This window comes from Camelus dromedarius, chromosome 2 (assembly GCF_036321535.1).
Source record: "Camelus dromedarius isolate mCamDro1 chromosome 2, mCamDro1.pat, whole genome shotgun sequence".
NCBI lineage: Eukaryota > Metazoa > Chordata > Mammalia > Artiodactyla > Camelidae > Camelus > Camelus dromedarius.
The window spans coordinates 107,116,275-107,128,562 of record NC_087437.1 but is presented as its reverse complement, the minus strand read 5'-3'; the positions used below and the strand labels follow the sequence as shown (position 1 = coordinate 107,128,562).

The window sequence follows — 12,288 nt, the reverse complement described above, 5'->3', positions numbered from 1 at the left end:
AGCTTTCCCGAGAAAACTTGGGGCGAAGAGATAGCACGCTGCAGCAAACCGGCCCGAGGCAGGCCAGGGAGATGGAGAGGTGGAGTGGGGTATTTTTCTAGAAAGGGCAGCCCTGGCTCATCTCCCAGATTGAAGGGGAGGAGGCTGGCGGGGGAAAGGGGTGCGGTGAGAGATGGAGGCGGCGCAGGGACAGCTCCCGGGCAGGAAAATCTTGGAGAAGGGGACTCCGCTCTCCACCCTGACTGTCCCTTTTGGAAGCTGCAGCCCAGCTCGCGAACTGCGCTCCCGCACGAGAGGGGTGGCGGGAAGGGAAGGTGGTCCGGGAAGGCGGCCGGGTGAAGGCGTTGTGGAACCGAGTACCTTCTTCCCGCAGCAGCCCCAGACGTACAAAGTGCTGATCACAGCACCCCTCCTGCGTCTTCCGCCCCCAGATTGACGAGCCGGTGGCGCCGGGCCAGCGCGGAGGCCGCCCCCTCCCCCGTCCCGGCCCGCGGCTCTGAGCGCGGTTTTGCACCAACTGAGTTTAGGGGGCGGTATCCTCGGGATAGAAAGGCGGCCAAGAGGGTGGAGGAAGAGGGGAAAGAGACGGAGGGGAGGAGACACTTTCAGAGACTATAAAAGGGCAGCCCGGGCTGCTCGGTTCTTGCACTCGCTGGTAAGCGGCTCACAACTTGGGGCCGTTGCATAGCCTGGGCGCGCAGTAGGGCCGAGAGGACAGAACCCTGCGCAGAGCGAGGTGCACCGCGACCAAGGCGGAGGCCGAAGAGGGTCTCCAGGCACCGATCCTCGTGTGGCCCGTTGTCCCCTCGCCCCGAGGCGTCCCGGGACGCTCGGAGTCTCCGCAGCAGCCACCCCGCCAGCGCCTGCTGCGCGGTGCCTCCAACTCGTTGCTAGAAGAAAACTTCCCGCGCGCCGGCAGAACTGCATCGCCTCCTTTTCAGTGACTCCGGAGCCCACTTGCAGCTGGCTCTGCGCTCACTTTCAGAGAATCATAGTAATTGTTAACTTTAACAATCCCGAGCCAGGCCAGCAAGGTTCTGCGCCCGGGACCGGAACAATAGGCTCTTCGCTCAGTGCGCTGCGGCGGCGCGCGGTGACTCCCGGGGTTCGGATGCAGCGAGCGGTCCCTGCAGGGTTCCGAAGGCGCACGGCAGGAGGCGACATGGGGAACAAGGCGCGGTGGTCTCGGGGCTGGCAGCCTACGCCCCCGCTGCTACTGCTCGCCGCGGCCGCAGCTCTCTTCGTGGTGCCCGGCGCGCTCGGGCGCCCCGCGGAGGAGGACGAGGAGCTGGTGCTGCCGGCCCTGCATCTCGACCCAGGACACATGACCACGCACCTCCGCCTGGACGCTTTCGGCCGGCAACTGCACCTGGAGCTGCAGCCCGACCGCGCCTTCCTGGCTCCCAGCTTCACGCTCCAGACCGTGGGGCGCAGACCCGGGCCCAACGCGTCGCGCTCTGATCCCGCCGGCGACCTGGCGCACTGCTTCTATTCTGGCACGGTCAACGGCGACCCCAGCTCCGCCGCTGCTCTCAGCCTCTGCGAGGGCGTGCGCGGCGCCTTCTACCTGCAGGGCGAAGAGTACTTCATCCAGCCCGCGCCCGCCGCCGCCACAGTGCGCCTCGCCCCTGCCGCCTCTGGGGAGGAGCCGCCCACGCGGCCCCAGTTCCATCTCCTGCGGCGCAGGCGACGGGGCGGCGGCGGTGCCAAGTGCGGGGTCCTGGACGACGAGACCCAGCTCGCGAGGGGCGCCGGGTCGGAGGGCGAGGACGCCGCGGCTCAGTGGCCGCCGAGGGATCGGGCGCCACAGCGCGCGGGACAGCCAACAGGTATCAGTCCCAGAAGAGTTGCTCCCACTTGTCTCTTCATTCATCTCCCTCTCCCTACCTTCTCTGTGCTGCGCGGCTTGAGGGTAAAGTCCTGTTCGCAGACAGGAGCGTATGTCTGCGGACAGGACGGAGACGTGGTGTGGAGGAATGGGGCTTCAGGTTTGGGTTGGTGAACTAAATCCTGCTAGAACAGTTAATTCCATTTGTCCTAATAATGAATGATCAAGAGAGGACAGACAAATCAATGATTTCCTGCTGACTAAGGAGAAGCGTTTCCACCAGGAAGGGGGAACTGGTAACCCAACTCCTTACGCCTTAGTCGAACGTGAGCTTGTGCGACTTCTTTCCACCCTGTTAATTTCTTTTGAACAATTGTGCGGGCGTTCTTTGGTCGGGTTGCAACTCTGCGCTTAGTTTTGTAACTGCTGCCTGTTCGCGCACCCGGAGCCCAGAAGAGGGCGGAGATGGAGGGCAGAGGAGCGACGGTGACCTCGGAATCTGCAGCCCGCGAGCCTGGACAGCTGCTCTAGGATCTCTGTTCTGCTGGCCTCTGCCCCTTTTCCCCTTGAAGAGGCTGACCCCGACCGGTTGGCGGCGGCGGCCGGGGCCCCTTTGCACAACCTGCTTGGGAGGTCTTTGCCCAGCTTGCCCCGCCTCTCCGCGCCTCCCACCCGCCTCCCACCCGCCTCCCAGTTTGCTCCCTCTCGCGGCCATAGCTGTGCTCTGAAATTCTGTTGAATGTTAGTCACCGCCGATCCTTCCTGCCACGCCTTCCCCGAACTCCCTGTTGTGTGCAGTGCTTACGGTCTAGTTCTTTTCATTCTATCACTTTGGTGCCTTTTTCTTTCTTTCTTTACTTTCTCGCGTGTTGTGTAAAATTTTCCTCTTTTTCCTCCGTTCATCTGCTCCTTGAAGCAGTTACGTGGTCCGAGCCCAGGGCACAGTTTAGGACTTCCCTGGGGGCTGGGTCTCCGTCAGGAGGCGGAGCGCTCTTTTCTAAAGAATCAACCCGGGCCGGTGGTCTGAGGCAGGAACTTATTTCCCTGGGGCAGTGGGAAGGGGGGGCGCTAGGCGGCTGGGCACAGTGGGTGGTCCTCGTGCCCGGATTTGGCAAGAGCGGAGAACCCCAGGGACCCCTGGAATAAGAGAGCAGAGCAGCGCAGGCGGAGATCCCTTCAGGCCCGGCCCCTTGGCAGAGGCCCCAACCCTGCCCTGGGCCTTCCACGTGGAGCCTGATGATCTCATTCAGGATTTGGGTCCTGGCCTGTGAAAGAGTGACTCAGGGGCTCTGCCTGCTCCCCTTGCTCCAAGATTTTACTACAGCTGTGCAGCATGATGTGCGTACTGCCTCGTTCAGATTGTAGGACTTCAAAAGAAATCCTGCTTAAACAAAACAACAAACAAACAAACAAACAAACAAAAAAGCCCGACCCCCTCGGAGGAGCACATGGCCTTTTTTATTTAAAGTAAAGGAGAAAAGTTTAAAATTAACATTTTCAGTGAAAAGAGATGCAAATATTTTTGTTACTGTTGCTCTCGGTATATTTTGGTATTATTTGCTTTGCCTGGTGAGGCTTTCCTTATATACTCTGGGAAGGTGACTATTCTTGGCTGGACTGCCCTTGAGCAAACTCTCTTTGTTGTGTCTTTACAGGAACTGGAAGCCTAAGAAAGAAGCGATTTGTGTCCAGCCCCCGCTATGTGGAGACGATGCTTGTGGCCGACCAGTCCATGGCAGAGTTCCACGGCAGCGGTTTAAAGCACTACCTTCTCACCTTGTTCTCGGTGGCGGCCCGGTTATACAAACACCCCAGCATTCGGAATTCAGTTAGCCTGGTGGTGGTGAAAATCTTGGTCATTTATGAGGAACAGAAGGGGCCAGAAGTGACTTCCAATGCTGCTCTCACACTGCGGAACTTCTGCAACTGGCAGAAGCAGCACAACCCGCCCAGTGACCGGGATGCAGAGCACTATGACACAGCGATTCTTTTCACCAGACAGGTGAGAGGAAGGCCTTGCCGATTACCATAGTATTCTCTTGCGAGTCAGTTTTGTAACCAACAAACGAGTGTACGGCATTTTACCCATATTTTTGCACCTATATATTTTTTCTATTAGCTAGCATGGTTCATCTTCCTTATTTCTTCTGTCATATTAATATCTCAAGTTTCACAGTCCTATTTGAATAGCATTAGGGAAAATCTTAAAGTCACACAAAGTACTGCTAAAAGGACGATGTAACAACAATGAATGTAGATGATCCAAAACACATATAAGCTATACCCTGCCAAAAAGTTGGATCCCAAGGTTCGTGCTCTGTCCCTATTAATAAGGATATACTTTTGCTCCTTGTAGGACCTGTGTGGGGCCCAGACATGTGATACTCTTGGGATGGCAGATGTTGGAACCGTGTGTGATCCTAGCAGAAGCTGCTCGGTCATAGAAGATGATGGCTTACAAGCTGCCTTCACCACAGCCCATGAATTAGGTAAATCCATTTCAGAGTGAGAGTTAAGCCCAATTTGTGAATTCAAACCGATAAACTGTATTAATTTAAGAGGGAGAGGCTGCGGGTTATGTTGCTATTTTAGGTCCCCCTCTGGAAACTTCGGAAAATATTTTCCCAGTATTCTAAATATGCCCATCTTTATTAGAATTCAGAGTTAAGATAAGATCGGCTGTGGACACATTTTGAAATTTACATATCCTATGAAAGGTAGACCTCTTTAAAATAGATTGTCTCTGAAATACATTTCTTCTTCTAGACAATGAATTTTAAGACAAATGAATGCCTGCTAGGAAAAGGAAATGCTGCAAGTGACCTATATGCTAATACGGGTTTTGGATCTCTTCTTAGGCCATGTGTTCAACATGCCACATGATGATGCGAAGCAGTGTGCCAGCATTAATGGTGTCAACCGGGATTCCCACATGATGGCGTCAATGCTTTCCAACTTGGACCGCAGCCAGCCCTGGTCTCCCTGCAGCGCCTCCATGATTACATCATTTCTGGATAATGGTCATGGTAAGATGCTCCAGAGATTCCTTCTAGATGTTATCCAATTGTCCACATAGTGAGGCACTAGTTAAGCCACTTTTTCTTTCTTTTTTTTGTTCTCTTTATTTTCCCTACTTCAAAATTACTTCCATTGTCCAGAGCATACATTTACAGTTCTTAATTTCCAGTATAAGTAGTGTTTCTGTTCAAGTAGCTCCCAGAGTACATTAACTTGAATTTTTAGCAGAACAGTCATTTTTTGTCATTGCTAATGCAGAAATACCCCATAGAGATTGATACCTTAATAATAATTTAAATCTCTGTGCCATTTTCCCCCAATACTTGAACTTCCCAGTTGCTTTGCTATGTACAACCTCTTATGATAAGTATTTTCCTGAAATGACCTACTCCCTGCATGCTTCTTTTTATTATTTATTAATATTAGTTGGCATTTTTCTTTGCAGGAGAATGTTTGATGGACAAGCCCCAGAGCCCCATACAACTCCCCTCAGACCTCCCCGGGACCTTGTATGATGCCAATCGGCAGTGCCAGTTTACATTTGGGGAAGAGTCCAAACATTGCCCGGATGCAGCCAGCACGTGCACGACCCTCTGGTGCACCGGCACCTCTGGTGGATTGCTGGTGTGCCAAACCAAACACTTCCCATGGGCTGACGGTACCAACTGTGGAGAGGGGAGATGGTGTGTCAATGGCAAGTGTGTGAACAAAACGGACAAGAAGCATTTCGATGTGAGTTTTTCTACTGCAACACACGGTCTTTTAAGATTCAGAATTGAAAGGGATGAAGGGATGCTAAAACAACTGATGGCACCTTAGCATCCTGACCTGGGTCCTCTGGCAGAGATGCAGGATAGAATATGGTTATCATTGATTCTTTGCCCCCTATCTTTCTCTCTTATTTTCTAAAAAGGTCTCTGTAGAGGACTTTAACGGTGATGATCTGTGTCTCCTTTTAGACTCCTGTTCACGGAAGCTGGGGACCGTGGGGACCCTGGGGAGACTGTTCCAGAACGTGTGGGGGAGGAGTTCAGTATACAATGAGGGAATGCGACAATCCAGTCCCGAAGAATGGAGGGAAGTACTGTGAGGGCAAGCGTGTGCGCTACAGGTCCTGCAACATTGAGGACTGTCCAGAGAATAACGGTGAGTAGAGAGAAGGTGGCGAAGATGTGCTGCAGACGGGCTGTTCAAGATGGGAAACCAATCACATCATCATCTCCTTCTCTTTCCAGGAAAAACCTTTAGAGAGGAACAGTGTGAGGTGCATAATGAGTTCTCCAAAGCTTCCTTTGGGAGCGGGCCTGCGGTGGAGTGGACGCCCAAGTACGCTGGGGTCTCACCAAAGGACAGGTGCAAGCTTATCTGTCAAGCCAAAGGCATTGGCTACTTCTTCGTTCTGCAGCCCAAGGTAATGACTTTTCTCCTGTCATTTTGCCTAAGAACTACAGCATTGGCTTGCCACCTTTTTTTGCAGCCTCCATTGTACTTTCTTTAATTTATATATTAAGGTGTTCAGTTTCAAGTTAGGACTGCTTTGCATCTAGATACATTGGCAGCTTCCTGCTTTGAGTTTGGTGCTGTTTTGGGTTATGAAGGAAGCTTGAATCCAGCACTTATGATCCTTGCAGTGGCTTATTATTACTCTTCTTTACAGAGAAAAGCCCTTTACGCATGGTTAGATAAATTATGTATTAACACGGCAACCATCCAGTGGTTTGGGAAGATAGTTTAAGCATGGTCCAAAGTACTTGTTACTGGGTGACCAGCAGTAGCGTGTGCAAACAGACTTATTAAATGGAAGTCTGAGCATTGAGAACAGTGTTTGATATGTTGAGTTAGTAGAAGCATTATTTGCTGTTTGGTTGAGGGGATAAATCTGGCTCCCAAATAGAAAACAGATTTGAATTTGGTTGATGTTATCATGTGTCATTATCACTGTGGGCCATGAAAATATTCCCCAGTTGCAGATTCAATGTACAGATGATTTATTGAGCACCTACTATTGCCAGGTATTATTCTAGACACTGAGGATACAGCAGTAAACAAATTGACCAAAAGCTCTGCTTTCACTGACCTTAGCTAGAAGCGAGATAGATTAAGAAACAAATTAAAAAATTTGTAAATAAACAAATTCAAAAATGTATAAATTTTTCAGATGTCTCTACTATGGGAAAAAAAAAAAAAACCAAAGAGAAAGTTAGTGTGTGACAGGTATGGGGTACTATTTTAACGTTGATGGTCAGGAAAACAGAGATGTAATGTTAATGGGGAAAACTTTCCGAGTTATCCTGACAGCAGCATCTCTTGCCGCTGTTAGTGCATGACACAGGATACATGTCCTTCCTCTTGCAGGTGGTCGATGGTACCCCGTGTAGCCCAGATTCCACCTCTGTCTGCGTGCAAGGGCAGTGTGTAAAAGCTGGTTGCGATCGCATCATAGACTCCAAAAAGAAGTTCGATAAATGTGGTATTTGTGGAGGAAATGGATCTACATGCAAGAAGATATCCGGATCAGTTACTAGTGCAAGGTAAGTGTTAAAATATTCTACCCTCCGGAGGTCTCACCATTTCAGCATAACTATTTACAGGTCTGGTAAAAATTACATTCTTAAATAATTATCTGGTTTTCAAGCTTAGTAATAGAATGAGCCGGTGAATGAGAGATTCTCATCCCTGTTTTTCTTGCCTGCAGACCTGGCTATCATGATATCATCACAATTCCAACGGGAGCCACAAACATTGAGGTGAAACAACGGAACCAGAGGGGCTCCAGAAATAATGGAAGCTTCCTTGCCATCAAAGCTGCCGATGGCACGTATATCCTGAATGGTGACTTCACTTTGTCCACTTTAGAGCAAGACATCACATACAAAGGTAGCGTCTTGAGGTACAGCGGCTCCTCGGCAGCGCTGGAAAGAATTCGAAGCTTTAGCCCACTCAAGGAGCCCTTAACCATCCAAGTCCTGACAGTGGGCAATGCCCTCCGACCTAAAATTAAATACACCTATTTCGTGAAGAAGAAGAAGGAATCTTTCAATGCCATCCCTACCTTCTCCGAATGGGTCATTGAGGAGTGGGGGGAGTGTTCCAAGTCATGTGGACTGGGTGTCCAGAGAAGGCTGGTGGAGTGCCGAGACATCAATGGGCAGCCGGCTTCCGAGTGTGCAAAGGAAGTGAAGCCAGCCAGCACCAGACCTTGTGCGGACCTGCCCTGCCCCCACTGGCAGCTGGGGGAGTGGTCACCATGTTCCAAGACATGTGGGAAGGGTTACAAAAAGAGAACCTTGCAGTGTCTGTCCCATGATGGGGGGGTGCTGGCTCATGAGAGCTGCGATCCTTTAAAGAAACCTAAACATTACATAGACTTTTGCACGATGGCAGAATGCAGTTAAGCCGGGTGCGTGTGGAGGGAAAGGGCAGTGTGGAAGGGCTGATGCACTGAAATCAAGAAGGCTGGAGGAATCCAGTGTACCTTGCCAGTGATCAACGAGGTGTGGCGATGAGTTGGGAGGTAGAGGTAGGTAGAAAAGTTATAGATCATCAGAATTTCCTGCCAGTTACTAATTTGATAGGGTAGTTCTTGGAGATTATTCACATCTGACCAATGATAGATCACGAAAAAGCCCCAGGGCATTATTATTTCTTTTGTTACATTTATGATAAGTTTTTCCAAAAAGAGAAACAACTGTCAAAATCAGTGTAAGAAATATTACAATCGCTGTTTCCTGGTACTGATGAAATATTTTGTATCATGGGGGTTGGGAAATGAAAAGCAGGAGAAAGATGAGATTTGAGGTTTAAAATGTGGCTTACTTTACCTCACTAGCAATGGAGAGAGAAAGGAATGCAAGTAGGGTCTTTGACCAGCAATGTTCATGGCTGTTGTGGTTTCAGAGAATGTCTGTGCCATCTTTTCTACTGAAAGTTAAGAATTCAAAATTGTCCAGCATGAGAAAAATGCTTGGCAAAGATCTCAAGATTGTCCAGCATGAGAAATGCTTAAGCAGCATCCAATGACTCAAATGACTCTGTCTTTCCTTTCTTGTGCCATTCTCATGTCTTTATTTGTGAATTCATCTTGGTGAAGAAACAATTCTGCGTATTTGTAAAAATGACATTAAGTCTACAAGGGATTAAAAAAAAAGCAGCCATGTATCAGAAGCTGATAAAAGCGAGGGGCGCTACATTTCTTTCTTCCTGATGTAAGCCTACTTAAGGAATGTGGATGTGAGGGGAAAAAAAACAGTTTGTGTCTGAAGAAAGTCAGTAAGATCGCACAAAAAAGGATGTAATGCCGGAACAAGAATGGGGTGTGTACAACAGGGTCCCTAGGATCTGGGGACGTTGAGATCTCTTTTCTCGTGGTGGGGAAGCTACTGAGGGGTAGCGGGTCCATCCTCAGCAGCTGGTCCAACAGTCATATCCTGGTGAATGTCTGTGCAGCTCTTCTACTATGAAAGAGAATGACTTTTTCCATATGTATATAGTAAAATATGTTACTATAAATCCTACATACTTTATAAGTATTGGTTTGTGTGTTCCTTCTGAGAAGGACTATAGTTTGTAATAAATGCCTATAATAACATATTTATTTTTATACATTTCTTTCTAATGATAAAACTTTTAAGTTATATCCCTTTTGTAAAAGGTCATATAAAAATAGAGTATTTATACAATATATGTTACTAGAAATAATAAAAGGACACTTTTTGAATGTGTGTCGATTTTTTTTTTTTTTTTTTTTTTACATGGGAATCCTGGGAAGGAAATCTGAGACACACAGACGGGATTTGAAGACAGAATGTTTTCTTGAATTCTTTGGAAAGAAGATTTTGTTTTAATAAAATATATCATGTATCCTTGGTGTGTATGATAGCTCCAAAGAAAGACATCTATATCTCTGGTGATAGATAGGTTTGTTACTAATGTAATAATATACACCAGGGGTTGGCACACTTCTGTAAAGAGCGAAATAGTATGGTTTTTATGGGTCAAACCATCTCTGTCACAGTGGCTCAGCCGTGCTGTTGTAGCAAGAATACAGCATAGACAGCACATAAATGAGTGGGCATGGTGGTGTTCTAATAAAACTTTATTTACAGGACAGTGGGCCAGCTTTGTCCTATGAGCATAGTTTGCCCACCTCTGATGTATAACAAATTCAGTGAAACAAAGTGGGGTTTTGGTTGCATTTTGAATTTATCTCCCTCAATTATATTGTAAAGTAAAATGATGTGAAAGTATTTAACCTAATGAACAGAAAATGATGATAAATTACATTTGGGAAAGACGTGCTTGGTGAGCCAAGCCCTCCGAATGTTCCATTTGCTCTTCAGGAATACCTGGCGTGGTTTCTCCAAACCCTGGAACATCCAAGCCATGCTCTCGGGATCCTTTTAGAAGTCACTATATTTTAAGTACTAAATGGTACATCAATGACTTTAAAAGCTCAGACTGCTTCCAAAGTAACTACATTTCTCTCAGGAAATAGCTTATTTACTAGAAGACGTGGATTATGTGGTTAGCCACAGATATTTCCCACTTTACATTTTCATCTTCGTTTTCACCCCCCTTAGAACAGTTTTCTTAAGTAGCTCTATATAACATGCTATCAGATTCCAGCAATAATTCTAATTTGCCCTCAGAATTACTCAATGTTACTCCCCTGAGCTGTGGAATGTAAGATTCTCAGGAGCCAGCTGTTTGGGGCAGAGAGTGGAGAAAGACAGGGAGAGTCACGTTAGCATGTTAGTCTCTGGTTAAGTTTTTTCCTATCTGTTGGCCACCAGACTGAAAGGTAAAAGTCAAATCTCACACTGTGGGCATTAGTCCCAGAGAACTCAGTTAAACGTAGAATTTGGCCACGCAGTTCAGTGGCCTAATGTGTTCTTTGCCCCAACAGTCTCTACCCCAACTATTCATTTGCCTACATTACTTATTGGGTACAAATCCCCACAGTAAGTGACATGGCAGACACACACACACACACACACACACACACACACACAGGGGTGCCTTTACCCTCAATTACTATGCAAGCTTTGGATAAAATGAGATAAATGTACCTAGAATGATAATTAATAACAAAAGAAGTCATTTTCAGATCTTGCCTATTCACCAATGATTTTTTTTTTTTCCTTTTCAAAGGCTTATTTGATGTAGTAATCAAGGAGCCTAAAATTCAGGACATAAAGAGATAAAAAACAGCCAAAAGATTTTCCACCACTTTATTCTTAGTCCAAGGTAATGCCAAACAGCTTTCCAAGTTGCCACATTATTTTCTTCAGCCCTCTGCTGGTGAGATTTCCCTTTTATCAATCAGCTGAGCAGTTTAAAACATTCTATCTGGGCAGCAAAGGGAGTTTCACTTAAAATACACATTGGGAGCTGTGAGCTTGACCAGGCATCTGCTTAATTAAAAGGAGGAAAGATTTTGTGCTCACCACTGTTGTAGGTACAAATGATGAGTTGCTATGACACTGAGGACAAATTTAAACACCTAATTTTCGAAGCATTCAATGGGCACTTTCTTTCTCTAGCATTTCGATGACCACCAGGCAAGCATAATTTTTGTATCAGAGTTTTCACACAAAAATCTGCAAAAATTGTTTCCAACATTTGCTTTTTGTTTAATTTGTCTTCTAGAAGAAGGTACTGGAGATCTGAATGTCACTTAGGAACAATGGATAACAGCTACAATTTGCTGATCTCATTGGTTTTTCCAAAAGAAAGAAAAAAGAAAATTATTAACATAAAGGTTGGGGAGGCTAGACCTATCAAAGAAATGAACCAAAGCTACTCCAGTATAGAAGTGTGGTCTTTCTGCCATATGCATTTTTCTGTGACATGAATGAGCTCATATGACATTGGCAGAAATGGAAACAGTAAAACATGGAAGATGCGATGGTTTGTCAGTGTTTTCCCAGTCAATAAATGTTTTGTGCCTTCTCTTAAGAGCAGTGGAACATAAAATATCCTAACTCGTGAACATGGCAAGTCACAGAAGAAATCGGAACTATACAGAATGCCCACTCATCTCACTTGTCTCCATTTGGTGTCAATCTTGGAGGCTCCTAATATGATTCCTGTTCAATTTGCTCTTGTATCCGTAAGGCAAAAGCTTGAACTTTTCTTTACAGCCCTTCTGTTGATCACGTTGCCCTTATTTTAGGCTAAGTTTGTGTAATTATAAACAATTATTTGTAATTTAGCATATTTTGTTAGCTATCGTAATTTCTTTTCCTTTAGGATTACTATTGTTCTGTGTTCTACTGCTCTTAAGAGAAGCTATAAACCATTTACTTGCTGGTGTGGGAAGGAGACTGAGGGCCGTTTTCTGTAGAATCACCCAGGAAGGCTCTTTCAATGAGTTATTTGGGAGGAAACCAGAAGGATGCAAGAGGACAGCTTTCCACGGGATGAGATTACAATGAACTCCC

The 12,288-nt window shown here is 46.9% G+C and overlaps 1 protein-coding gene across 1 annotated transcript; it reads left to right on the top strand.

Annotated features, from left to right (window-relative positions):
- The first annotated feature begins 636 nt into the window (after window positions 1-636).
- ADAMTS1 (ADAM metallopeptidase with thrombospondin type 1 motif 1) lies at window positions 637-9,563 on the top strand. The gene is made up of 9 exons (XM_010977388.3): window positions 637-1,829; window positions 3,484-3,830; window positions 4,185-4,317; window positions 4,687-4,854; window positions 5,292-5,578; window positions 5,806-5,992; window positions 6,082-6,257; window positions 7,202-7,377; window positions 7,542-9,563. The coding sequence occupies exons 1-9, from the start codon at window positions 1,112-1,114 to the stop codon at window positions 8,239-8,241; spliced, it is 2,892 nt and encodes a 963-aa protein (XP_010975690.3). The 5' UTR covers window positions 637-1,111; the 3' UTR covers window positions 8,242-9,563.
- The last annotated feature ends 2,725 nt before the right edge of the window (window positions 9,564-12,288 follow it).